The sequence below is a fragment of the Camarhynchus parvulus genome, chromosome 2 (genome assembly GCF_901933205.1).
Source record: "Camarhynchus parvulus chromosome 2, STF_HiC, whole genome shotgun sequence".
Classification (NCBI taxonomy): Eukaryota; Metazoa; Chordata; class Aves; order Passeriformes; family Thraupidae; genus Camarhynchus; species Camarhynchus parvulus.
This window is the reverse complement of record NC_044572.1, coordinates 69,462,245-69,489,760: the sequence shown is the minus strand read 5'-3', so window position 1 is coordinate 69,489,760 and position 27,516 is coordinate 69,462,245. Positions and strand designations below refer to the sequence as shown.

The 27,516-nt window shown below is 41.4% G+C and overlaps 1 protein-coding gene across 1 annotated transcript; it reads right to left on the bottom strand.

Annotated features, from left to right (window-relative positions):
- Positions 1-584: 584 nt before the first annotated feature.
- WRNIP1 (WRN helicase interacting protein 1) lies at positions 585-25,835 on the bottom strand. The gene is given in 8 exon segments (XM_030943123.1): positions 585-1,358; positions 1,817-1,896; positions 2,790-2,945; positions 7,943-7,955; positions 7,958-8,177; positions 14,844-15,091; positions 16,094-16,285; positions 25,305-25,835. Coding segments are annotated over 8 exon segments (1,713 nt in total). The 5' UTR covers positions 25,833-25,835; the 3' UTR covers positions 585-1,082.
- Positions 25,836-27,516: the final 1,681 nt, after the last annotated feature.

The window sequence follows — 27,516 nt, the reverse complement described above, 5'->3', positions numbered from 1 at the left end:
CATGCAAAAGGTTCCATTTCTGAAACATTTCAATTACATCAGGATCTTTGGCTTCACCCCTACATCACGCAGAACTTTGTATGAAGAGAGTCTCACAAAAAAATTAATCTCCAATACAAATCACAAAGTTTTGGAGGCTGTACATCCAAAACTTTTGATCAAGGCCAAGGGTCAGCAATCTGTCTTGAGAATTAAGAGCAATAAGCAGAATGAAGTTGGCTTCTGGACTTGGCACTGCATTCTCAACCCACAGACCTCCTGGCTTGTGAATATTGCTCTGAATGAGCTCCAGACACGCGGCTGTGGCAACCCCTCTGATCTGAGCCCACACAGCACAAAAACCTCTGCTGTCAAGAAATACTCACCTGCAACTGGTGTGGTCCAGACAGCTGACCTGCAGGTGGCTGGGTCATATCACAGCTGGAGAGAGGTGCAAAGAGGTTGGTATCACTCCAGTGGTCATTTTCATGACTATTCTGCTTACAAAATTAATTTAACTTGCTCTGGAAAGAAGGGATAATAAAATTAAAGGAACTTTCAAAACCACACTGCTGTCATAGGACTATTTAAACAAATGCATAGACACTATTTGTAACAGCTTTATTGGTTTAATAACTGTTGTACAAAATTGGTCTCTGAAAGATCCTAACAGCAAAAATTACTCTGTAATTATATTTTGTACAGTATTTTAGGTGAGGAGGTACAATTTACTATTTTATGGAAAATATTGTTCTCAAAATCTGAAACAGACACTGAATTTAAAAAGCAGCACAGTAATATTTCTTGTCTCACAGCAAGAGCCAGAAACACAAGTCTCTTGATTTTTTCTTAATTTCATTTAAACCAGTGACGGCACTATATGGATAAAGCTTATTTTGCATTTCTACACTGCCTAACAGCAATCCTTTACAAAATACCTTGTGAACAACAGCAATAAAAGTAGAAGGATAAAAAAGTATCTAGAAGGCTTGGTGGCTTAATCCTTTTAACCAGGGTGACAGGCAGCTGACACTGTAAGGGGAATTTCGATCCCAGTAGAAATGTATGAGTCATAAAATCAAAACCCATTCTGAGCACAGCAGTCATGTTTTTCGTTCCTTGAAGAAGTCTGTTCCTTTCAACTCTTCTGGTAGGTAGTCCTGCTCCACAGGTTCCTTGTACATGGGGTTGTATTTGTAGCCTTTTCCATAGCCCAAGTTCTTCATGAGCCTTGTTGGGGCATTTCTCAGGTGCAGAGGAACAGGGGGCAGTGGTCCTGTGTGCATCCTCAGGCATTCCTTAACATTGCCATATGCCTTGTACACCTCTATGGACTTTGGGGCTCTGGCAAAGTACACTACACACTGTGCTAGAATCACCTGCAAACAAGCAGAGTGAAATGTTAAATTACTTCTTTTAAGCTCTTTGGGAAAAGGTCTGCTATTTAGGTTGGTTGTACAACATGGCAGGGATTGTTTTTAAACTGACCTCTGCCTGCTACTATAATATGAATACTTAAAACAATATGAATTATTTAACAATACCATAGCTCTGTGGTTTTCACTACTAGAAAATAATGGCTACTTTATCTATCATAGGAAAAAACAGAGAAAAATTATGTATGTTCATGCATCACATTTTAACAATAAATAGTGACTTCTTTTTAAACTACAGCATCTATTTTAAGAGCTACAATGTTCTCTTGTCAAAGAAAGGACATGCAGAATGAACAAGTAACTAAGTCTGCCCTGTCCTTGCAATCTGCTTCTTTTTACAGTTACAGACAGGTTTTACAGATTGCAGAACTTTCAAATCAGTGAATTAATGAAGTATTTACCTCACACTCAGGCATTCCAATGAAGTGACAGCCTTGATAAGCAGCAACTGCTTGTGTTAAAGCCAGAGGATCTGCCAGTCCTACAGAAAGGGATCAGATAAAAGCATGTTAAAGTCAATTTACTTCACTTAATGTCTTTTTTTTTTTCAAACTCATTTTCCCTTTCCTGTAAGGTATCCATGCACATTTCAGAGATGCTTTCTCAGATATTGGAATTCCTGGTACAGTACTAAATCATACATAAGATGCACTCCCTCCATCCACAAGCTTTACTCCTCCCACAAAAAAAAAAAAAAAAAAAAAAAAAAAAAAAAAAAAAAAAAAAAAAAAAAGTCTAAGCTGTGTGTACGATTTGGACTGAATCTACTGCCACACAGTGGCAGCCAGAGCACTGGCTGACCACATATGATTCTCCTACCTTTTGAAATTAATAAAGAAATGGGGAAATATTGCTACACAGACATAGCTTCCCACGTCTCCTAACTCTTCACCCATAACATATGTGCTAAAGGTTTTCCTGGATCTGCTACTTTGGATAAGTAAATAAAGATGCCTTACAGCTATTAAACCTAAGGAATGCAGGTCAGGTAGGTATTCATGTGCCAGAACTTATTAGAAAACTTATCAGAAAATCAGATATCCCTGAAATACACACTCTCTGCTGGCAGAAGTTTACTGGTGACCTACAACCAGCAGGGCTTAAAAGAATCCATATTAATACACACCAACCCTGACCTCAGAAACATTTGTCTTTCCTGAAATAGGTAATCATCACAATGATACTTCATGTAGATCTCTGCCTGCATGTACAAAGTTTTTATACCGTGTATAGCATTTCAGTATTTTGTACCTATTCTGCATATAACTGTTTTGGGTTTGTTTGTTTTTCAAAAGCCAACTTTTAGAAAGCAGAGAAGCCTGGCAGGTCTTCATTCAATGTGATGTTCCAATGTGAAATATTGCAAATACTGACCTATATCTTCACTTGCAAACCTCACCAGCCTCCTTGCCACATAGAGTGGATCCTCACCGCCCTCAAGCATTCGAGCAAGCCAGTAAAGGGAAGCGTTTGCATCAGAGCCTCTCATAGACTTGTGCAGGGCAGAGATGCAGTTGTAATGTTCTTCTCCTGTTCAGGATGGGGGAGAAGCAATACACAAAGCTGTTAGGAGGAAATTAAGGGAAATGCATTTAAGGGAACAGAATATATTTTAATAGATTACATCAGTAAACATAAGCTGCTTTTTCAAACTCTTTTTAGGGATATACGGTTACAGCATTCATTATTGTTTTCAGTGCCTTCATGGTTTCCCATGTGAATCATTCCCTAACTACATAAGCAAATCAGAGCAACTGCTAATGAAAAGAAAGTTTTGGTTTTTTTTAAACATTGCTAGGCAAACAATTTGGGTTTTGTAAGCTAACTGCCCTCCTTTCAAAAGAAAAAAGAAAAAAAGATAACCCCAGATATCTTAAGCAGTTAGGAAGAAAACTCTACATAAATAGTTTGTAATTGCCAAAAAGTACAAGCACATACAAATAACTGATCATTGCTTTTGGACACATGCAGAGCTCTGAGAAGACAACACAAGAATCAGAGAAATCCAGTGATACAGGATATCACTGGATATAGTGATACAGTGGTGATATTTTAGAAAAATGACATTTCATATAATCTAAAACTTGATATTGAAGTGCGCAGTAAAACACGAGTTTGATGTGCTCTATAGGGGTGAGAAAAAAGGAAATGCCATGGATATACAATGATGGAACATCATACAATTTATAAAAAACAGAATTGCAGTACACAACCCTGGCAAACCCCTAAGAAATGCTGAGTTCAAGTGTGGACACCTAACCTACTGCAACAACACCTGGAATGCCAGGCTTCTAAGTAAAAAGTGGGAAGACTGAAAGAAATAGAAGGATTTTTTTTAATATTAAAGTTTAATATATGATTAGATTTGGACTCCAAGGAAAAACAAAGCTATTCCACAGATCTTCTAGGGCTACACTTAAAAATAGGGAGTCAGTATTACAAACACTGAATGAGACCCTTTCTGCTTACAATTTTCCTCTGTGCAACTGGTTTTGATTCTTATGCATGTCTTTTAATCAAACTTGTAAGAATATTTTGCTGCAATATTGTCAAACTTTCCATGTTATCTGCTTTTTTATTTTTTCAAGTGCCTGGCATTCCTTGGCTCACAGCTAAGTATGTGTTGCAAAGGCAACTGGCTGCATGCACAGCCATCTGTTAATATTCCTCTTCTTCCTAAGGCTAAAAGGATTTACAGCCTGAGGGCCAAATTAGAACACACCAGTGACTTGTAGGCCCTGAAAAATAAAAGGGCTGCCTGAGTGAGTTTGGGAACCAAAACTGCCATGCTGCTGCAGTTGTTCCTTTTGTAGCCAGCAAGACCTCCACCTCCCAGGTCCATTGCCCCCATTTCTGCCCCTGCTGGAGTGTGATTCTGTGGGGAATTCAACAGGCTGCCGGCAAGCACAGGCAGTCAGACAGCTATTTTTGCTAGGACTCCACACAAAGAGCCCTGGTATGCAGCCCTCACTGGAGCCAACACAAACAGCACGTCCGTGTTCCACCAAAACACTTGAGTCAGGAGCAGTAACCCTGAGCAGCTGAACTCGCATCATCCTCTTGCAAGAGGCGTCTCTTGGTCTCTTAAAAGTAAGGAAGATGGCCTTTAAATATCTCCAGAGGTTGCACTCATCCAGAGTTTTCTGCTGGAGGCTTTTATGTGCTGTTTGGGCTACTGTAAAATGTCGTATGCAAGGATTTCAGCTGGAGAGGCAGAAGGAATCCAGCAGATAGGTTTGGTCTAGATATATAAACGTGCAGGGAACTTCAGACTTCAGCTGAGAAGGGAAGTAGTTTTCGCCTTTTATTTCCTTTGTTACAAAGTTAGTGTTAGTGACAGAGCTACAATGACAATACTTATCAATCAGTATAATCACATTGCATTATCAATTAAAGACAAAATACAGTGATGTGCATTGGAGAGAGATCTTACATTTCTGTCTAAAAATACAGTTTATAAATAGTCTGAGATACCAAAAGCAGTTTAAAAAAATCTAGAATTTTAGTAGACCTTTATTTATTAGCCTTCTCATGCTGGTTAGCTAACATATAGGTTTGGGCCTTATCAATTCAGTTGAGAGACATTCACATACCAGTTTATCTATCTCTGCTGAATCTCAGATGCCTCTTGAAATCAAAACTATGAAGAGTTTTTGGAATCAAAATAAATTTTCTCTATGCAGTTTCCACAAAGGCAAATACCCTTCTGAAACAAGACACTGCACAAGAGGCTTTGTGGAAGAGAGGGCTTTTTAGTGCCTGACATATACAAATGCATAAATCTTGCTGACATATGCCCAGAGATTGCTCTATGTGCTCATGAGGAGTTTTCAGGCTAGTTTAAGATGATGATTTATCTCAAGTCATATTGGTAGAAGATAGGGAAAAGGTCTTGTTCACTGACCATAATTAATATTTGAGCTTCTTAAACAATTTCTATGTGCAAAGCAGTGTGCATAACTAAAATCAGTTCCCATCTCGAATTATTTTCTCTCTTAGCCAAAGGTAAACATCAAACTGCTCACTGATAAAGGAAAGAAGAAAGCCTTGGAAGTAAGAGTAGACCAAGAGCATGGATGAGAAGACTTCTCATTCTGATCCAGCAGAAAAAACCTGAGCTGGAAAAAACCATTGTGGTGAGTCTGATGATTTAAAGACAGTTGGAAATTCAACTCCAAATAAGCCACTCCCCTACCCCAGCAATGATGTGCATGGTATGGAATAGCAACTTATTCCTGTCCACATGGCTCTAAGCTCTGCCTTGACAGCAAATCCAGGACAGTGAGATACCTTCTCTTTTCTCCTCCTGAGAAGGTAAAGGAAAAACTGTGTTCCAGACCGCAGAATAAATTAACTTCAGCATAACACATTCCCAGTCTTTACCATACATGAAGTTATGTCACCACACAGACAGTGAAATTACTGACATTTATCTTATTAAATCAGTGCTAGCAGAGTGATACAATCTGTAAAACGAAGGGGCAACAATACAGCTCTATTTAAAAGATCTAGTCACTGCCCATCTGCTGGTAAACTTCCATGAATTTGGTTGCCACATCATTTTTCTACAAGGATCAAAATTTTAACAACTGCAATTAAAAGCTAAAATATGGCTAACAGTTTTTGTTTCCTCTCCAACTGCAGGGGCTTCAGGCAGCTAAAGGTGTTTCTTTGTCCTTCCAGCTAAAATGCATAAACTATCTGCACAAAAATCTTTTCTTTACATGTTTGCACATAGATTAGAACAACAGCCTGACAACTGCATTATGAGTGATTTCTTTCCTAGATTACTTGCTGAAAATACAGAAGAGCATGCTGAACTACACATATTTGGCAAATTTTGCAGAAGGTAACAAAAATAATGTAAAATAAAAAAGTCCATATTTACACTCTGAACACTAATCAATTATTTGGTGCTTTCTGCATGAACATGTAACACGTGTATGTTGCTGCTATCACGATTAGACCCTCCACTTTAAAAGACTGAAGCATTTTATTTTAGAGGACTTTAGATTCCACCACCACAGCTGTGATTCAAAATGTGTTAGCTAAAACATGCTACCAAAAAAAAAAAAATTATGCAGTAGCCACCATCTAAAAGTCCTTTGTATTTAAAAGGACAAACAGCTACCTCTAATATGGACAAAAGTGGTCAACCTGCAGCCAACAGTCAGTGGTCAACACAGACCATTCCACAGAAGAGAGAAATTCTGGAAAGACATGGCAACCTGCTACTGTGACAATATCTGTGTCAGGCTTTCTGGCATTTATACAACCCAGAAAAACAGTTTTCACTGCTTTCACCATTCTGAAAATCACTAACCAAAAACCCCACAATATACCACAACAAAGATTACTGAAACAGAGAAGGGCCTGATACACTCTACCCAGACTTGATGCAAGTCTCAGGAAGAGGCACTCTGTGCCACCTCTACCAGAGCAAGAAGGTGCAGGAGGGCTGGGAGCAATGGACACAGCCAAGAGTTCTGTGTGACAGTGGCCACAAGGCGACAGCAAACTCACAAGGGACCTACACTGTGCAAGAGACTCGTACCAGCAAACCAGTCAGATTTTCCACTTCCTTCTGATCATGACCTCTTCCTGCCACAGACCCCATAAAATGTTTCTTCTCCCTCGCCCTGCCTGCCCTCGAGTTCTCAGCTGCCATTAGATCAGTATCTGCCCAGCTGCCTTTCTCCTGACAGTGAGTCATCATTATTTCTTTGTAGCAAGAAGGCTGCAAGTGGGCATATGTTATAACCAGCCTCAAGAAAGCTCTCATCACAGATTTTGAACAGTGGCAGTTAATGCAGCATATCAGAAATAGCGGCCCCAAAAAAAAATAAAAAAGAAAATAAATTAGTTCTCCAAATACTGCTTGGCATAATCATTTCATACTATTCTGCACAGTCATTCAAGTGTTGCTGAAGAACCAGCATATTCATTCCAGGGGATTCACCTGATCTGACACTCACTGATTTTTAACCCTCTAACATAAAATGGTTTAGTGGCCAACTACTGTGATGCCTAAGATTGCCAAGTCACAAATTTAGCAAGAGTGGTTATCACTCTAGGAAGCATTAAGTGCAATGCGATTTACGTGGCCTGCCCTAAGCAAGCTACAGAATTCATTACCTTAAAAAGCAACTCTAAAAATAAAGCAAACTGCTCAGGTTTTGACATAACATATTGCTGTGGATGTGAGCACTCACAAGACTTTCAAAGGAGTAAAAATGCAATGGAAGATATCCAACCTCCCTCACAGACCTTAAATAACAAATAATTTCACCATGCAACTAACTGTTCTCAGGACAGCAAATGGGTCCTTCAGCTAATCTACACTTCCTGGTTGAGAAGGAATTTCAAGCGGAACTGCATTGTAGAGGAAAAGTAACTTTTGGGACAAACTTCAGTACAACTACTGTTTCAGTAGAGCAGTTGGTACAAAAAAGGGAGAAGAAAGAGGAATTAGAGAAGCTGTCACATTTGGAGAACATCGCATCTCAGAAACTGCATCTGTTACTCACCTGCTCGGTCGTACACAGGATGTGAGACCGCTGGAGCCCCTCCTTTACGTGCTCTTCTGTTACCAGAATGCCATGTGCAGCACCACCTTTGCCAGAGGTGTTCAAAGGAGCGTTCTTTCCTGCTGCTACTCTGGCCTGAACTGCCAATTGGAGTCCATTCAGCCCAGTCCTGGCATCCCCATCACAAAGATAGGCAAGTGTGTTCAGAGCTTTCTCCTCTATGTACACCGGGAATCTGCAACAGAATAACCACACACCCTTAGCCCCTATCGCACTCCTCTCCCTGCCTGTTGTGCTGGAGATGATGTTTCTTTACAAAGTTCCTTGATGCACAGCTGGGTTTAAGATGCGTCTTAACTTGTCCTGCAGAACCAGGGGCCCACCCTCATCCTCCTGCTCCAGTGCCTGCTAAATACAATTGCACATGAAAAATGCAGGGAAGGGGCTCTTATCTATTTAAACCCCTTATTTTTCCTCACCTCAATAAATTCAACAAAAACTAGGGTTAGGTTTTCACCACAGCCCAATTCTGATACAGCCAGCTGAACTTTACAAAGTTTTACTCCATCAGCATTTCACTGGTAGCACTTCAAATTCCTTGGTGGAAGAACAGTGAAAAGGAAGCAAGCTATCCAAATGCAGGTGAGAGAATATAGTGAGTTATAAAGTCATTAGCATAATGTTTTGAACTACTAACAACACCAAGAGGTGCTATCAGTTGTTCTTTAGAAAACAACAATTGGAAAGATTGTTTACAATGTAAAACACATGCATCCTACTTTTTTGGTATTACAACTTAGTCACTGGGGTACAAAAAAAAATCTTACTAGAATGAAGCTGCATCCCAATACATGTCCATCACTCTTCTTGCCATCTACTGCTCTAAGTGTGCCAGAACTATACAAACATGAAAAATTCTAGTGAAATCACAATCTAAATTAACAAGTCACTGAGATTAGTTCAGTTGATTGGATCATGGTGTCGATATCATCAAGGGTTTGATCCCTGTATGGGCCATTCACTTAAGAGTTGGACTTGGTCCTTTTGGGTCCCTTCCAGCTCAGAATATTCAGTGATTCTATGAAGATGGGAAATGCAGCAGCAGGATCTCCTGAGATCTTCTAATGGGTCCATGAAAAATCTGTGAGAATAACAAAGTTTTGTCTTTAGGCTGCAGTTCTCACTGTTGGGACACATCCAAACCAGTTCACCTCTGCATGTTTCACAGGCACCCTGCTGGGGAATTAACCCTCGAACCTCAGTTATGTAGAAAAGGTAACATCTAAGGTGTTGCCAGGCAGAGGGCATAACTGATCTGATTTGGAGATGGCAGCTAATGGAATTAAAACATGACATTAATGGCCCTAACTGAGCCACTTCTAGTAGCTGCACTGTAAATCAAGAGTGACAGGTATCAGTAAGGATTAGCACATAGGGCTTGGTGTGAGAGGCCATTTCTTATGACGCTCTTGTGTGTCAAATAATTAAGGATTCACAATAGCCCTGCACTTCATTTACAAAAAGATGTGTTACTATTACTACCAGTGGTGTAGAAAAAGGCAGCATCAGGATTCACAGACAGATGTGTCCACTGATTTTCTTTACTTGTCATCTCTTCCTCCTTGCAAACCCACTTTGCACTTGTTACACAAAAGAAAAAGACTGCAAGTTCTGGAAAAATTTTAGCAGTTAATATTTGAGTCCTCTCATGGCCACACATAAAAAGGAAGAACTAGTAGAGCTGCAATCTTAATCAACCACTGCAAGTGAAAGCTGACAAATGTCTTCTAGGAGCAAATCCCATGCTGCAGAGTAGACAGTAAGAATGACATCCTGGCAAAAACAGATGCATCACATGCATCTCGTAATGACTTTTTTCTATCTCCTTATTTCTCATGTATTTGATGAATCTAGTAAAAAATATTAACACACATAGAGTGGCACTTTTGCCAGGGTGTTTCAAACACCGTCTTTGAACAAGGAAGCAGAACAATGCAAGTGCACAGAGACTTAGTCAATTATCTCAAGCATCAAATTCATTGAAAATCAGGAAGCAACATTCATGCCTCAGCACTACAGATGGGTACCAGATCTTTCATATGCCTTAAATTAAAAAAGCCAGCAAGGAAAGCAAAAGTTCTTTTTAAAAAACCACCAGGCACTACACACAGACATCCTGCTGCTAAGACCTCCTTCAGCAGAAACAACCCCAAATATATAACATGACGAGCAAACACTTCTCACACACCAGCCGGGCATAATTGAGAGAAGGTTTCACCTTCAAGGACTAAGCTCTTTGCCTGCTGCTTGCAGAGAAGCACATCCTGTGCTTGAGGCTCCTCACACTGATACCACAACTGCAGACAGTGACTGCAAGGAAAGGGGAAGCACTGAGAGCACTAAAAGGCAGGTACTACCTTGGAAGAAGCTAAGTACAGTCTTTCCCAAAAAAAGTTGAGGCCTCAGAGCACTTTTGCCATTTATCTTCTAATTGAAAGCTGAGTCGTATTCCTGTCTCTTGTTTCACTATAGGACTCTAACTGCCCTGTTGACTCAACGTAAGCAATTTATATTACAGGAAGTGAAACAAATATTCACAAGAAAGTGAAAAAGCTGGTTACAAGCAGTGGCCTTGTCCATTTCCATGGTGAAATTCAGTTGTAACCTAAGGGTAATGGCAATTACAATCCAAATAATGCATTATGTATTGGCTGATCCAGTCCACGCCTACAATAGCATGACTTGTAGGATGTGATAAAGAACAAGAATAAATGGAGAAAACTTCCACATACAAGCTGTTTGCACAGCACATTTATGAGAATCACTGATTGGAAATAACACAATGCTTTCCTGTTGCATAATCTCAGTGCCATACACATTTGGTATTTCAAAATAATAAAATGTTATACTCAGAATAACTGAATTGAGATTTTTTTTTCTGAGCAATTAAGACCTTAAATTTAATTTTCTGATGATTTAACTTCACTAGGCAGGAGTCTAATTTCAAAATCATGATGGCAATTATTTCAATACCTTGGCTTCCAAAAACCACTGTTGTGATTTACATTTTTAAGCCCATCCTGTCTTCAGAAGCTCAAGTGCCCCCCTCCCTCCAGTTTATCCAACTCCTGCACCCATCAGAACCGCAAGGCAGAATAACATCTATGCTTTCTGACTTCTTTCCAAGCTCCTGATACGCTTGCAGATGGGCAATCCCATATTTTATTCAACTTCCAAAATTAACACCGAACACCCACTGGATGCCAATGGTCAATGTTGGTACCTTGTAACCAATGATACAGAGACCAAAACATAAACAAGCCAAAAGGGACGTGCTGGGATCCATCACTCACTGGGCTGAAGGTGATATACTAGCTCAAGGAATGGAAAACTACCACTACAGGACAATAAATCCTTCTTCCAGGTCCTCTTTATCGCCATTCCCTCGAGACAGTTTGTGCCAAGAACCAACATGAAATGTCTGATGAACAACCTATTAAACCCACACAGCACCACTGCATTTGAACCAATGACAAGAGAGCATAAGGAGTATCAGGGAGTAAATATAAGGAAGCCCAAGCAACTAGAATCTGTGTGACCAAAGATTTAAAAAATTACTGAGCAAAACACGAGATAAAGCACTCACGGTTTCTTTCCCATATAAATCAGTACTTTCTTACTTTCTCAGTGCAATTATTCTCACTATGTTCACTCCTTGGCAGATTGCAACACTTTTACAGGCAAACACAGTTCTTCAACTGAACTACTGCAGTGTAATATGCACTGCTCACTGCCTTACAGTATTGTCTCCCAGTATTTCCTCTCACCTCAGCAACTCATTTCCTGCAAGGAAACTGAATAGGTATTCCAACTAAGGAATAATTTTCAAGAAAGTATTGAATACTGAAGATCCAAAGGAATTCCACCTTCAGTGTTGTGATTTACGAACCAGTGAATTCAAAACACGCCAGAACTTGTAATACAGCCAGTAGCAAGCTGAACTGCATGATGTCTGGGCTTGCCAACAGGAACCTGGGGTTCCTTCCATTTCCCTCAGCTGTGTGCCTTCTGTGCTATCTAGCTTCAGACACATTAATCAACCATCCAGTCTACTGTCTGACTTCAATTAGAGATACCATTATGAGGGCAGCACTTGAATGACAAAAATAAAAAGCCAAGAGAAGAATTTGGTTTCTTCCACCCCTGACACAGTACAAGTGTAATGTATGAGTGCACACCTGGAACAGCTGACGCTACTACTGACATAGCATAAACTGTAGAAAGCACAAGCAGTTGCAGCAATAAAAAACATCTTTAACATTGACTTCTTACTTTTCTTCATCATGTTTCTTCCTTTCTCATTTCTCCATCTTCAGTATACTGAAAACTATACTTCAGTGAAGTACAGTTTTCAGATTTACTCAAGACTTCAGAGGCACAGTTTGATGGCAGTAATGCTGATGCAAATATAACAAAAAGCACATATTATCCTAAATAAATCCAGTAATTAACATAAGAACTGTCAAAGAACCTTTGTGAGCCATGACGACACAACAAACAGAAAGATACCCAAGAAGTAAAACTCACTGCTAGTTGCTCCAGCTTTAGAGCAAGAAAAGGCCACAGTGGAGTGAAAGAGAATCCAGGTCATCTAACCTTATCAGAAACCTGCACCAATGGCATAAGCAAGATAAGAAAAATCCACAAAGAAAATCTAGGGGAACAGTTTTGGGTAGAGCACACTTTCCTTGTGGAGTGCAGATGATGAAATCTGTTGAATCACTTGGGGATGGCTGCATCCTCGCCAAGCACAGAAGACGCTTGTAAAGACTAAGGAAGATTCACCCTCACCTTATTCCTCAAGGTAATAGGAGAGACCACAAAGAATCATCCTCTCCTTTGAAATCTCCTAGGTAAGTCATCCTGTCAGACAACTGATGTGATACTAAAACCATCTGATTAACTGAGGCCAAGTAGCACATGTAGTACTTCATACTACACTGCTGTGGCTTGGAAGGGGAGACTAAGGTGGGAAATTAAACCCAAAATTCAATGTACACATCTCTTCTGCCTTCCTGCTAGATCTCTGGAGCATTTTCAAAGTGGGTACACCCCACGGTCTGGGGACGTGCTGCCTTACAACTCCTTTTCTCACTCTGGTTTAAAGGTGAGCACCATTAACAACCAAATAAATTGTAATTGGTGATTTCCATTTATTCTTCAGGACAGTATGAACAGTTACCTGCCTGCATCTAATGACAGTCCTGTTCCATAGAGGCAAGGTGTAAAAAGCTGAGACAGTTGCTCCTGCAGAGCAGTGGAGAGGAAATGAAGAAGCAGAAATGGTACGGACACAAGCAAGAAGCAGGAATCAATGAGAAATCCAAACCAGAACAGGAGGGTGAATGGCTTATAAAAATCTGAACTTATCAGCAACAGAGTGTAGGAATTGTAGCTCAGCACCAGATTGCATAATGAAAAATAAGAAAGACATAGCTGCAACAAAACCTCCTCAATTCAAACTCCCATTTTTATTTTTAAAGGCTTGGCTCCCATGACTGCCTTTGGAGTGTGGCCCTCTCTCCCCAGGGAGAGATTTCTGAAACTGTGTTAGTCTGACAGTCTGCCTGCCAGACTTCTTTCAGTTTGATGAAGCACCGTGCTGTTTAAATCATCCATAGCTATTGGAAGGTTAGACATGGAGAGTCCAGCGAAACCCAAACCCAAACAACTGCAGCTGAAACTATGCCTTGTACTTTAATCCTGTACAGAAGGGAACGTCTCTGAACCCCAGTCAGGGTGTAGCCACAACCACAGCTGTGCCACTACATTAATGCTGACACGCAGTACTGCCTTCTTTTCTAAAATTCACATTACTACAACACATAAAAGTTACAAATGAGTAAACCATGAGGCAGGGTTACCTAAAAATAAAAAAGGAATCCCTTTCCTTACCTGCCCTGACCTCAGCATTCGGGTAGCGCTTACAGCATTCTTTGTGCTTACATTCTGTGACAAAGTTCAAGTGGATTCCCTCTCATTTATTTCATACAGTCTGTCAATCACCACCATGCCAATGCACTGTAAATTACCAGGAGTGCAGCCAAGAACCAATATGAAGGAAGTGTAATAGCTTGCACGTGAGTACCACAGTACCACACATTACTCTTATTTGCCAGCCTCCTGTTTCAGAAGGCAGATAACATCTCTTGTAGACAAATCTGGATATTGTTTTTTCCAAAACTTACTCAAATGTTTAACATGAATTTATCTGTCTGGACATCAAGGAGCAGAGAAAAACAAAGTCTCTCTTAAAACAATCTATTGACATCTCACAGCAACAGTCTCCTCTCGTCACTGGATATCCTAAAACACAGCACAGGACTTATCCTGCAACTAAAGAACAGAAGCAGCATCATCCTCCCTGATCTCATTAAAAACAAATTTTCGGAAAATAATGAACTTCTGGCAGGCACTTCCAAATTAAGAGGGGATAGCCCATCCAGCACTTAACAGTAACATGATGCTTTTACAACCAGTAGCAAGAAGTAACACACATTAGGACATAACAAAGACCCAGATACAGGCTTCCACAGCAAATCCTCAGCAGCAGAACAGATTTAAATATCCTGAGAGGGTGAGTCAAGAGTTACAGATCCAAGTACAAAATTCTCTCCTAATCCAGACAGTGAGATTATGTTTTGGATGGAGAGAGCCAATGCTTTGAATTCTCTCTCTCCTGTCACCCCCGCCCCTGCCATATGCTGCCACTTCTTTTCTTTACTATCAGAAGTGGCTAGGGTTTCTCTTCCCACCCCCCAACTGCTTCATCCTCTCCCTGGCAGGCAGTCAGCTCCTCGGGCTGTGCATGTTAACACCCCGCAGCCCATAAAGTACTCACTCTGAACTCTTGCTGCTGCTGCTGCCAGTCGCAGGGGGGGCGTGCTGGTCGCCCTGGCCCAAAACCTGGAGCCCTAAGAACCTGACAGCCCTCATCAGAATTGCCTCCATTGCTTCAGCCGAGAGCTTCTCCAGGACGATCACCCGGCAGCGGCTCAAGAGAGCGGCGTTCACTTGGAAGGAAGGGTTTTCTGTGGTCGCTCCTATCAGGGTCACCGTCCCACACTCGACGTGAGGAAGGAAAGTGTCCTGAGCATGGGAGGGAAGCAGAAAAAGCTGATCTCGATCAATGACAACCTGAAACATCCCATGTGAGTAGGCTACCTTTTTTTTTGCGTCTTGTGAGACTTTGGGTTCCCTGTTGATATGACAAATAACCACATTGACAAGGCAGTTAATCTGCACAGATATGGAAATGATTTAATTTCATGAACACAACACCTTAATAATAAATGACTGCACTGAGAATGTCCCAACCAGCTGAAAAGAAATACGGTAAAGAAATCTGCAAATTCTGGGTTTGTGTGACTTTGGTTTATTGTATGGCAACACAAGAAATCATGAAGTTGCCTTATCAACCGTAACAAATAGTGAGGCTACTCCTAAATACACTTTGAATCAACCTTTAGGGCTACAATTCCCTGCTTAATTCTGTACGCAGTAAAGTACAGGAAGATTACAGAACAGTTCAATTTAAAAACTGCAGCCTGTAGTACAGAATTCAAGCTTTCCATGGCACAACTGAAAAAAACCTTATACCTAGGAAAGGAAAAAGAAAAAAAAGCCCAAGTGATGGCTGCAGTGTTATCCTGAAGTACCATGCCATGATTTATTTTTTTCTTACACAGAAGAAAGGACAACATTAAAACACCCACTTTTGGCACATTCACATTCCAGACCTTTGTAAAGGTAATACAGAATGCTACCTCCCAGATGGAGGCTAAAATGAAGATGTGTGCAGCAAACACTACTAACATGACTTCGCAAAAATAAAATTTCCTAAAAATATCATATAAAGACTAGCATATAGGTATAACTCAGCCTTTTATTTAAATCTTTGACTCACAATAATTAAATGTTGGTTGGAAGTTAGCTAAGGAATTTAGTTTTTATGTTTCTGCCAAATTCATCTACTACAAGTATTAACACAGAAATCAAAAGCCCAGAGGAAGGTATCACCTTAAGGCGAAGTGGGAGATTTTACAGAAGTGCTGACAAAGGCTCTTTTAAAAAAGCAGTGTAGTACAATACCTGCTGAGATTTATTGAAACGATGGATCTCATCAATAAAGAGGATAGTTTTCCTCTTGAAGAGTCTTTTTTCATTCTGGGCTTGGCTGATGACATCTCGAACATCATTTGTCTTGGCACTTGTGGCTGACAGTGTCACAAACCTCATGCCATTCTTTTTGCTGCTGTTGGCTATGATGTGCGCCAGTGTAGTCTGAAACAGCAACAGGAGAAAGCTTTGTGAAAATCATTTCAGACACAGAAAGTACCAATTTAAAGGAAATATGTCAAGAACAAAGCTATATATTTTGGACATAGGGGCAGTGTTGACAGTTTACAGAGTTAAGGCATTTTAGCTCACGTTATCCTAGGGCACAGAAGACTTAAAAACTTCCTGCTAGAGGTAGCTGCCAATTCCTCTGCTGCATTTCCAATGCCTGCACTTTTCCATACCAGACCCAGTGAGCCTCAGTACTGAAAAGGACAGCACTGACAGCTGTCTCCTTTGTCACGGAAGAACTCTCTGCCAAATACATTTCTGTCACAGAAGATGGGCTGACTGCAATTCCCTGTCCAGTTATTTTGTGGACCATGTTAATGGATAAAGAGTTGGACTACCCCAAGACACCTGCCTAAGAGCTTACAGTGCAACTGCATATGAGAAATAAAAAGCTACAATGTTATTAACTAAACCCTTGTATATTTCAAATACACATAAAAATGAAATTAATCAGACTGCAGTTTCTACAAAAGCATGAGAACATTAGCATTAGATATTTACATGTGTACTTCAAAAAATGTAACACTTAAATGTAAATAGTCAACAAGTAATCAAATGCTGGCCCAGAGAAGCAAAAGGTAGCTGACTGAACAAACTGGCTGTTTTTAGTAAGCAGCTATGTTGTTTTTCCGTCCTTATGAACAACCCCTTCAAATCCAATTTATTTATAATTTCACTTAGCCTACCAAAGCACACACACAACCTCCACTGACCTCCTGGGTAGATTTACTACACCAGAACATATCACAGACATGATTTTGAGACTTTCCGTCACAACCCTTAGTTAACACAAGTGTATGCCCCAAAGACACTGTATCTCTATTTGAAAGTACTGCTAGAGAAAACTGGCGATTCTTCCATCAAGCTCACTGTTCTATCAGAGAAGGATTCAAAGGAGACCGCAGACAGGAGAGCCTCAACAGATGAAGACAAGGACAGGTGCCAACAAAACCACCTCAGAAGATATTCTAAGTGGTGAGGTTAAAGCAGCAGGTGGTGTCAACCTGATCCTCTTGCAGGGAGGCTGCAGAAACAAGCACCTACCACTTGGCTACCAACGGTGTTGCAGTACCCTGCTCTGCCCATTTAATCGATCTCCTTGTCCCTGAAACCGCAACCAGCCCAAGTTAGAAAATGAAAGGCTAAGGAGAAGGATATATTGTTATTTATTCTTGCTTCAGTTTTAGTAAGGGCTTCCTGATTGCCTTCAGAAGCGGTGTCATTTCAGGTCCTGACACAAGACTCGCATCCCATGTCAGATCCTTCCTCGCTTCCTGGAGCTCAATCCACCAGCCCATCCCCAAGCTGAATCATTGCAGAGGACAAGACTGGAAAGACACTTGGAAAGTGTTTGCAGGAAAGCCTACAGATATTAGAAAGATCTGAGAAAATAAACAAATAAGCAAAGTCCATCCCCACCCCACCAAAACCAAAAGAAGACTATCTTTGAAACTGAGCTACCAAATTAAAACAAACATTCATGATTCATTACAAAAGGGCCTTGAATCAGAATGTAACTTCAGAGGATATATCCATGCCTTAAAAATCTCTGAAAGCACAGAAACACCCAATACATCAAATTTGAGGAGGAAAAAGGAAAATGTACCTCTTCCTTCTCTAAAAGTGGCAGTGGTGTGAGGACAAAGGAATAAATAAAGCAGCATTCTTCTTGTAGCTCCACCTGGACTGGTAGCTCACATTGTACCCTGGCTGTCACTCAGAGAATTTTGTTATTTACAAAAAAACCAGTAAGGACTTTGTTTTAAACACACACACACACACACACACACACACACACACACACACACACACGACTCCATATTTCTAACTCTAATTTATGGGAAAAAAATCACAGAAATTTGTTTGAAAGTTACCGTTAGACCAAGAACCTACTTGAAATCTGCTGCACGGATCTCAGCCAGCAGATACCTCTCCCCCTCTGCCAACTTGCGGGTCACCAAAGGTTGCAATAAGAATAACATACATTGCCTTTCAAATGCAATGTTTGACAAGGATAGGCATGTTCACAACCTCTTCCTTCTGTTCTGCACAATCAATCATTCAGCAAGTCAAACTGCCTATCACACAGATGTAACACTTTCCCTGGTCCTCCAAAAGACTTCCCATGAGTTCAGGATTTTTATGCTGCTTTTTGTCCTACCATCTCAAGCAAAAGTCAGTAACAAGCTACAGTTTTCTCCCTCTTTCTTACTTCAGGTTGCAACCTAAAGGAACACATATCCTAATGGAGAATTCATGTAAGCAAAGTATCTTAAGTATGAAGGCACTAGCACAGAACAACTGTAACTCATATGCTAAACTCCTAGTTTCCCCCATGGGCAATATATTTAAGAGACAAGAAAATTATAAATCTGATATAGAATAAGGCAGAAGAAAACACACTGATTATCCTTCATAATCTAAAATAAAATTTGAAGTTTGATTCTTACTCTGGAAAACAAATCTTTTAAAATAGTGACACTGATATTGCAATTTACTGTGAGTACCCCTGAATCAGAACCTGCATAACAGGCACAAAAGGAAAATCCGAACAAGTGGTAATGTGCTCCTTTTATTATACAGGTGTTTCTTATTTAGTTCATGCTTTTTTTGTTTATGTGCAGGAGCAGGAATATTGTTTCCCACAAATTAAGACTAGGAGTGATCCTGCAAACTAACCTTTTGCTAACTTCACTAAAAATAACACCTTACAAAGCTCAGTGTAATATCCTTGCCCGTTCCAGAAACCATTCTTAGTTCTCTTCTACTATGACGCCAAACTGTTCAAACTCATACCTATGATGTCAACTTTTATGCTGAATATTGTGAGACTTTACTGACCTACCTGTTTAGACAAGCTAAAGCAGTGACATCATAAAAAGCTGGTCTGAAACAGAAATATACTCACCAAGAAACTTCTGAACCATTATTCACCAATGAACAACACTTAACTTCAGCCCATGGTCATTTATTTCCAGACCCATCACACACAGAACAAACACTTAACTACTGAAACTCTCCTTCATCATCCTGTACCAATTGCTTTGTGTCAGCCCAAATGAGAATATCCTTTCCCAGCGGCTGAAACTGTCTCAGATTTACAAACAACCAGCAACCAACCAACCAAAAAAGCCCCTAAACAAACAAGCTCACTCACAGCAACTACGCTACCCATTTTTCTAGGCTTTAATACAAGTTATGGATGAAACAACAGCAACCCACAAAGCATGCGTGGCTCCACACACCTCCCACTGTCAGAGCAGAAAAGTCCATCAGATTTGCTGTTTGGTAAGCTGGGTGTTTGTACTAGGAGGCAAGAATTTTCTGTATACCCAGAAGTTTCCCTGACTGGGCAACACTCTTTTAAGTATGAAGTATTTCTCTCCTCTCTGCACTGCCACTAGTCAAAGCTCCCTCACATCCACGGCTGGAAGAAACAGTTAAAAGCTCATACAAGTTAATCCAGCCTTATTGATGCTGATGTTCAAGGACTACCTGCTCAGATGTAAGATGGTCTTATTGATTTTTGCAGCCCTGTACCAGGCCATTAAACTATGCTCATCACATTAGCTCACCAAAGCTCCTTACAAGAATGAAGTGTGGTACTGCCTAGCTCACTTCAGGAAGTGGAACTGGAAAAAACTGGGAAGGGACCAGAACACAGAATTGGACCATATCAAGAATACTGTGAAACCTAAGGTTCTTCCCATATACATGGTTTTCCCAGGAAGTCTGGAAGGCTGTAGGCTCTGCCAGGCCACATTTAGGTGACCAAAGCAGATCAGGCAGAGACTGGCACAAGTGCAGCGCAGCATGGATTATTCCTGAGCACGGATAATCTAGTTGGCATATAGGTTTCCCCAACAAGTGACTTTGCTGGCTTGTTCCAGAGCAAACCACAATGTAAATTATGTTTGTGGCAGGGATGACAAGAGACGGATAAGCCCAGTGCAGAACACAACAGGCCAGTTACACCTACAGACTTGCAGGGTCTAAGCCGTGTTATCAGAGTGCTGAACTAGCACCCTGATTTTCTTTGCTGCTGCTTGACCACGACTTTGCAGCTATCTTTTGCTCTTCCTTTATTCTGGCCAGGATTTCCAAATCTTTGTTTACATGGTGTTGCCATCAATGGTCTCCCCTTACCTTCAACCCTCCCTTTGCTGGCAGCAGGGCCATACTGTGGCTGCCAAGCAATCATGAAAGGCCGTGCTCTGTTTCACTGCCTTGAGGGAGACACCAACAGCATCCTTGGATGCCACACAGGGCAGCAGCTCTCTGGGATATAGCTCTCTGGATGTTCTCTGTGCCACACTGCGTCACAGGAGATAAGCCAGGCCGTGTCTAAAGGAAATTGGCAACACAGCAGGTGAACATAGCCTGGGGACACTGTCTATAGAGATAAACACAATCAAAAGTAGCAGCAGTTGGTGTTTATATAAGGGCAGATGCTATTCTTACCCATCTTGTTTGGTTCCTCAAACCCCAAAGAGCCCACTGAGATACTACTGGAGGAGTAAGTGTCACTGAACAAGAGACACAGTATGTGCTTTACAGCACTTCCAGAATCCAAGCCCAACCAAGCATAAACAGATGCAAGGTCATTGCATAATGTTTGTTGAAATGAGCTGTATCACTATTTGCTGTATTCTGATTTGTGTACTTAAATTCCAACTGCTTTATGGATACAATGGTATTTTCTCTTCCAGCGTTCTCTTCCTAGAGAGCCACCCCAAGTTATTCCTGATTTAGATTGGCATAAGCAAAACCAAGCACACTGCATTACAACACTGCTCCCTGCAAAGGAAGTGTTGCAAACACAGGTAACTGCAAAAGCTAACCCGTTTTTCAGAGCTGTCCTGGACTTTCAGTTTACACACTGTAAAAGACATGATGCATTTTCAGTTTAAAATTTCATGCTAATCAATTGAAAGAACTCATTAGTTCAAATGGTTCAAATCAGGCCCCAAGCCGTATGAATAAGAGAAGACCAAATACACTCAAGCAATCAAACAGCCCGTGAGGTAATCACTTGAATCAGCAAAATAGGAAGGGAATGATAAATCATCATCACTGGGAAGGGATGATAAATACGTGGGCACCAAAACTGGTGTTGGACTTTCCGTCTGTGTTTCAATAGGTCATTTATTGAATGCAAAAAAAGAAAAGAAACACAGGGAGTCCTAGAAATAAAATATAATGTCAGAGAGCATTTGATAGAAACTTCAGGGACCACTTACTGGGGTTTTTAATGCTTTGCACTCAGACTAACATTGCATATTTTATCTTATTACTGGAGTGCACACATGAACCTCAAAAAATCATGAATGCTCTTTGTCTTATCTTCTGCAAAGAGTGGGTTCATGCCACTTGCTACCTATTTTTTTCTTGTTACGCAGCAGCCATAAGAGGGAATGTTTACTGTACTTAAATACGGAATGTTCAGGTTTATAAGGCTTAAACTTCATCTGTGGCAGCAAAATTATTCGGTGCTCAAGTTACGCTGTGTCCCCCCGCTAACTCTTTACTAAAATTGGTGCCCCAATGGCAGACATGCAAAAATCTAAATCCCTGTATTAAGGTGCCATAAATCACAGCACAGCTTACTCACATTACACTCGGATTTATACAGGCCTTTAAAAATTTGCATAGTCACTATGAACAAGCTAACTGTTCCTAAGTTAATAACCACGGCATCTCTTTGAAGCACTGTTTCTTCTGGCCTGGGTCTGGTCAGCTTCTTAAAAGAAGAAAATTGGCTCTTGTGTTCAACACTTAAGAGTGACAAAAGTGCAAACAAAAAGTCAAAGTCTTTTCATCCAGAGCACCTTGGCTTCCTATGTAATTAGGATGACAGATTCAAGGTACAAAGATCATGTTCCCTTAAAGTAAGAGGACTCAATACAGATGGAAACTCAAAAGAAAGAGTATCACAACGGAAATACCCCAATTTTGTCTTTTGCATTTTGAGGATGTTTCTTTGAATATTCAAGTGCAGCTGAGGCCAAAATTGGCTTGGGCAGAGCAGTTACACAGCACACATATTTTTACTCTAGTACCTAGCTTTATTGTTCTCATGATAAAAATTCTCAAAAAATACTCTTGACCTACAATACGAAATATTATATTTATAGCAATTGAAGAAGCAAGATTATTTTCTTTTTGCTTAGAAAAAGTCTGTGGGACTACAATTTTTCATAAACATCCAGATTGAAAAATAATACATAAATTTATTTGAAATTCGGCCCTGATGATTTATTCCATGTTCAGTTATTTTTTTTTACTTACTCCTGCTCTACCCTTTTCAGAAGTATCAGTTACCATGGCATTTGGCTGTAGAAATGGAAGAAGGCATTGATGGGCTGCAATAACCAGATTCCATGGGTAGCAAGAGCCTGTAGAGGTTTAAGAAACGTATAACCATCTTACACAGCACTTCTGAATTTAGACTAACATATCTAATTATGCTGCTATTTTAGCTCTTTGATGGGCAGAGCTTGGTCTTGTTACATACGAGACTACATAGCAAGCAGTTATTTCTTAGTGTTTTTCCTGCTGAAAAGGACTGTACTTAATGAAAGCAGTTTTTACTGATCAGTCCAAACAGGTCCCGAGGCAGTGAGCTTACTTCTTCTCCACAGGATCTTTCAAGTTTTCAAGCCCTAAGCTGCTTTCTCATGAAACAGAAATTCTTCTTAGACACATTATATACATACAACTCAAATAGTAAGTGAGCGAGATAGGCAGGCAAGAACAGATCTCCTTTTCCATCTTCAGGTCGACTACTCTGCTTGCATGTTAAATCTGTCAGGAGAGGAATTTTATAAGGACATATCCAAGACAAGAACAGAACTTTTAGCTATTTAACTCAGACAGACATTATGATTTATGGGGAAGAAGGCCTGAGATAAAACTCTACTCTAGCACCATCCTAGAAATATTGATAAATGTGGGTGAAGGGGCAAAGTTCAACTTTTTGCAGAAGGAATTTCTGGTTCAGCCAATAATGGGTGCTTCATCGGGAGCCAGCTGAAAGCAGATAGACTCAAAACTCTGCTGAGAAGGAATAACCTACAAAGCAGAACAGTTACCCATTAGTATTTTTACTCAGTGAGTAAAAATGCAACAGATGAGTTGTGGAACTGTTCTTTGAAGTGTCAAAAGGCACAGAAATGATGCAAGTCAGACAACTGACGAACAACAGAATTTAAACTCTGCGAAAAGCAAACTTACTAAATACAATTATGCGTAAAGCATATGGGTGACGACAACACGCCGTATTAAAGGAGAACAAAAGCTGTGACATTACAGGCATAAAACAGATCACCCTTTACTCAAAGACACTTTCAGTACCACAGAAGGTTCCTAAAGGAGACCTGGAACACAGCTGTTAAGCTGTCATAAGCTCATGAAAAAGCACTTCCATGGTCAAAGCCAGTTGCATTCATCAGATCACAACTCAAAGGCCACCGAAGCCAGCGCCAGTCTGCACAGACTGTTCTGCAGCCTTTGATTTGCTACCACTGTACTTGTACAGCTTTTTTTTCCTGGGCAAAGAGGGCTTCAAGAAAGAGCAAGCACATGCCATTGACAGAGATAACAAGAAACAAAGGGCAGAAGACCACGAAAAATATAGAAGCAAGCCCCTGGATGTGTTATTCGGAAAGAAGAATTCCTATTTATTAAAGAACTGAATTCCACTTCTCTCTCTGGCCATCTTACTTCAGTCAATCCACCTCCCCTTTAATCAGTTTTCAGAAACAGCCCTTCTTCACCCCATCTATTCTGAGCTCTTACTTTCTGCTATTACTTTGTTATTTTAAAGAAAGTGGCAATTATTGAAGTTCACTAGTTGGTTCTTTTGAGGTGTATGTTATCTAGCCTAAGAAACCTGCTGCATCATTGCTAATGGTATTCATCTCATTCTAACACCTGCTCCTTATTTACTGTGATTGACTAGCATTATTATTCAAACATCACATAGCAAGTCTTTTTTTTTTCCAATTAAGTATGCTGACAAGAGCAAGCTGCTGCTCTGTCCTTTTCTAAGCATTAATTGCTTCCCCTATCCCAGATTTCTCAAACACGCTCTCACACAGCCAACACACCAAATTATATAAATATATAATACATGAAACTAAATGTTGTGAACACATTAGACTGACAGAAAAAACTGTTTTTGTTTGCCCTGCCACACCACAAATCTGAAATATGTGGAAGAACACGACAAAATTAAGGAGAGATCTTAAACACTGCTCCATCACACCTGAGGCATTCCTTTGGTCCTTCCCTCACAACAACTGTGAACCCCTTCACTGCTGTGCTGGAGGGTCTCTGGGGATTCATGATGGCCCCTGGTATGCTAGAGGAGGCAGAACATGAAGATGCAGTGGTCAGATCCCGCAAAGACTCACCAGCCTAAAAGCGGCTGAAGGTAGATGAGTGCTTAGCCATAAGTTATCTGCCTTCCACACCAGGGCTGCCTTCTCTTAGGGGCAAGAAATTGTAGGCTAAAACAAATTCTAGTACTCATAAACTGTGCTGTATTAACCTGCTGGTTTCTTAGACATATTTAGAGATTCTGTGTTGTGGCTGTTTTTCAGCTTCTCAGCCATTAACTAAACCACGGCTTATGTTTTAGGTATGGACTTTGGAGTTATGAGATCTGAATTATCTGAAAGCAAGAGAGGCCTTGTGTAACCAAAGAGCAAATTGATGGGGGTGGACCAATTCTATTTTATTCATGAGGCAGGTTGTGTTTTTTTGTAATCTTTAGTGAAAACTAATGGACATCAGCCAACGTAAGGAATCTACAAAAGAAACCAAGAAGACAGAAGGGCGTAGAAAAGAGAGAGTCCGAAAATTAGCAGGTTTTAGGTACAGCGGCCTCAAGAGCCACGTGAAGCAGCAGCGGCCCGACCCCGCGGGTTGCGAGGGGGCCGCCCGCACTCACCTTCCCGCAGCCCGGCGGCCCCCAGAGGATGAGCGAGGGGATTTCGTGGGACTCCAGCAGGGACCGCAGCAGGGTCTGCGCCCCCAGCACCCGCTCCTGCCCCACGTAGTTCCCCAGCGTGTCCGGCCGCAGCCGCTCGGCCAGGGGTTTCCCCTCCAGTTTCTGCGCCAGGCTCTCCCCGCACAGCGCGGCCGCGCATCCATGGCCCGTCGGCACGGCGGCCTCGTCCCGCCCCGCGCCGCTCCTCCCGCCGGCGGCTGCCGGGCTCTGCCCGCCGCCGCGGCCCTTGTGGAAGAGGGAGAAGACGGGGGACCCGGCGGCCGGGCGGGCCTCCTCTGGCTGCCCCTCGGCCTGGCTGCCCGGCGGGGCGGCGGCGAGGCGCGGCCGCTTGCTGGGGGGCTCGGCCTCAGCCACGCCGGCCTGCAGGCAGCGGTCCAGGTGCGCGTTGATGTCGGCGCCCGGCAGCTCCCGCAGGCACACCGGGCACTGCACCACCCGCTCCTCCTCGGCGCCCTCCGTCGGCTCCATGGGCTCCCGCGGCCCCGGCAGGAAGCGGAGCCGCCCGCAGCCCTTCGGGAGCTGTAGTCCGCCCGGGCCCGCTCCCCGCCCCAGCAGCCGGGCTTTGCTGCCCCTCGGCTGCTGAGCGACATCGCCGAGGTCTCTGGACTTGGGATCCCCCTGGTTTCTCATTGAAATATGTGAAAACGTCATTCTCTGTGAAACAAAACCATCAATAAATTACTAATTTTTTAATTAGGTTCAAAACCGAACTCTCGTATTCTGCAGAATGTAGGGCAGGTTGTATTTCAAAGATGGGCACAGTAAGTGGTACCATTTGCATCCTAATTTACGACCCGAACTTGACCCATTGGTAATTCTTTCCACATTACATCTTGTTTTCTTTCTTAAAGTATATGTTTAGGTTTAATTATACACCGTGACATAATAGTTCCCAGCTTGTAAAATTCAGGTCAGTCTAATGTCAGCTGTATTAGGAGGTAAACAAGTCTGGCTACTGGCTAACAGTACCCCCAGGCTTAAAATTTGAAAATGGCCATTTAGAAAGTGGCCAGCAGGTCAGAAATAAAATTTTTATTTGAACTGATGATGGAGACCAAAGGACTGAGTTTGAAGCAAAGTGCTTTACAGCCCATCATGTAAACCTAGTTCTTACTGAAGGGATTACAATCTAAACCCAGATGTTGAAAGTGAAATGAGGTGTTTGTGGGTTCCACTTTTCGGCTAATACCTATTTGCCTGCCCATTTCTATTCCTGATCAGATTTAGAAACAATTGCTATATTGTTTATATTTTTATAATGCAAATATATTGATTTGCTGCTATAGGGTAGAAAAAGCAGCAGGACCATAGGTATGCACTGCCTGTGCTTACAGCTAAGCAATGCTTTTATGGCATTTGTGGTCTCTGAGTGTGCAAATGGTTCATGAAGCAAGATATATTCCTTGGAGTGAGTGATTGGCTTGCTGAAGATGACCCAAAAAGTAGAAGAAAGGATCTCCCAGGCCAGAGCTGGGAAATGTAGATGACTGGGGGAAGGTGTTCACCTTCCTTTAGGGGAAAATGGAGCTTCACACCATGTGAAGGTCATAGTTTCCCATTGCTCAGTGGCACATGACCAGAGTGAGATTTCTTCTCTGGGACTTTGGAGGAGGCACTTGCAAACAAATTTCACATTCTATTGTTCAGCTTTTTGTTTCAGGGATGTATTAAGATAATAATGGTGGAGAACACTCACATTTGGACTCAATCCTAGTCTCTGCTTGGTAATAGAGCCCAGTAAGACATTTGAGTTTGCCATCCCATTAATATTTTCCTAGATAACTAACTCACTGGTCAGCTTGAAGAAACATGTCCTTTAATTAGGACGTGTCATTCTCGTAAGATAGATGGCCACATTTGGTGATCAAGCGTAGAGGATGATGTGCTCTTTGGAGAGCTATGGAGAGCCTGAATCAGCTTTCCTTGGCTGAAGTCTTGTCAGGCCACAAGGTCTTCACAGCCAGGTCACTCTAAATTGCTGTAGGATTTGAGTAGCTGTAGACATGGAGGTAGCAGGAGGGCATCTGGAAACATGTCCTGGTTTTTTCTGACAGCTTTCAATTACATCTTATCATCCCTTGCTGTGGAGTAGATCGGACGATCCGTGGAATAATGGCTCAATGGTCAGACTGAACTGTTGGGTATTTCACCT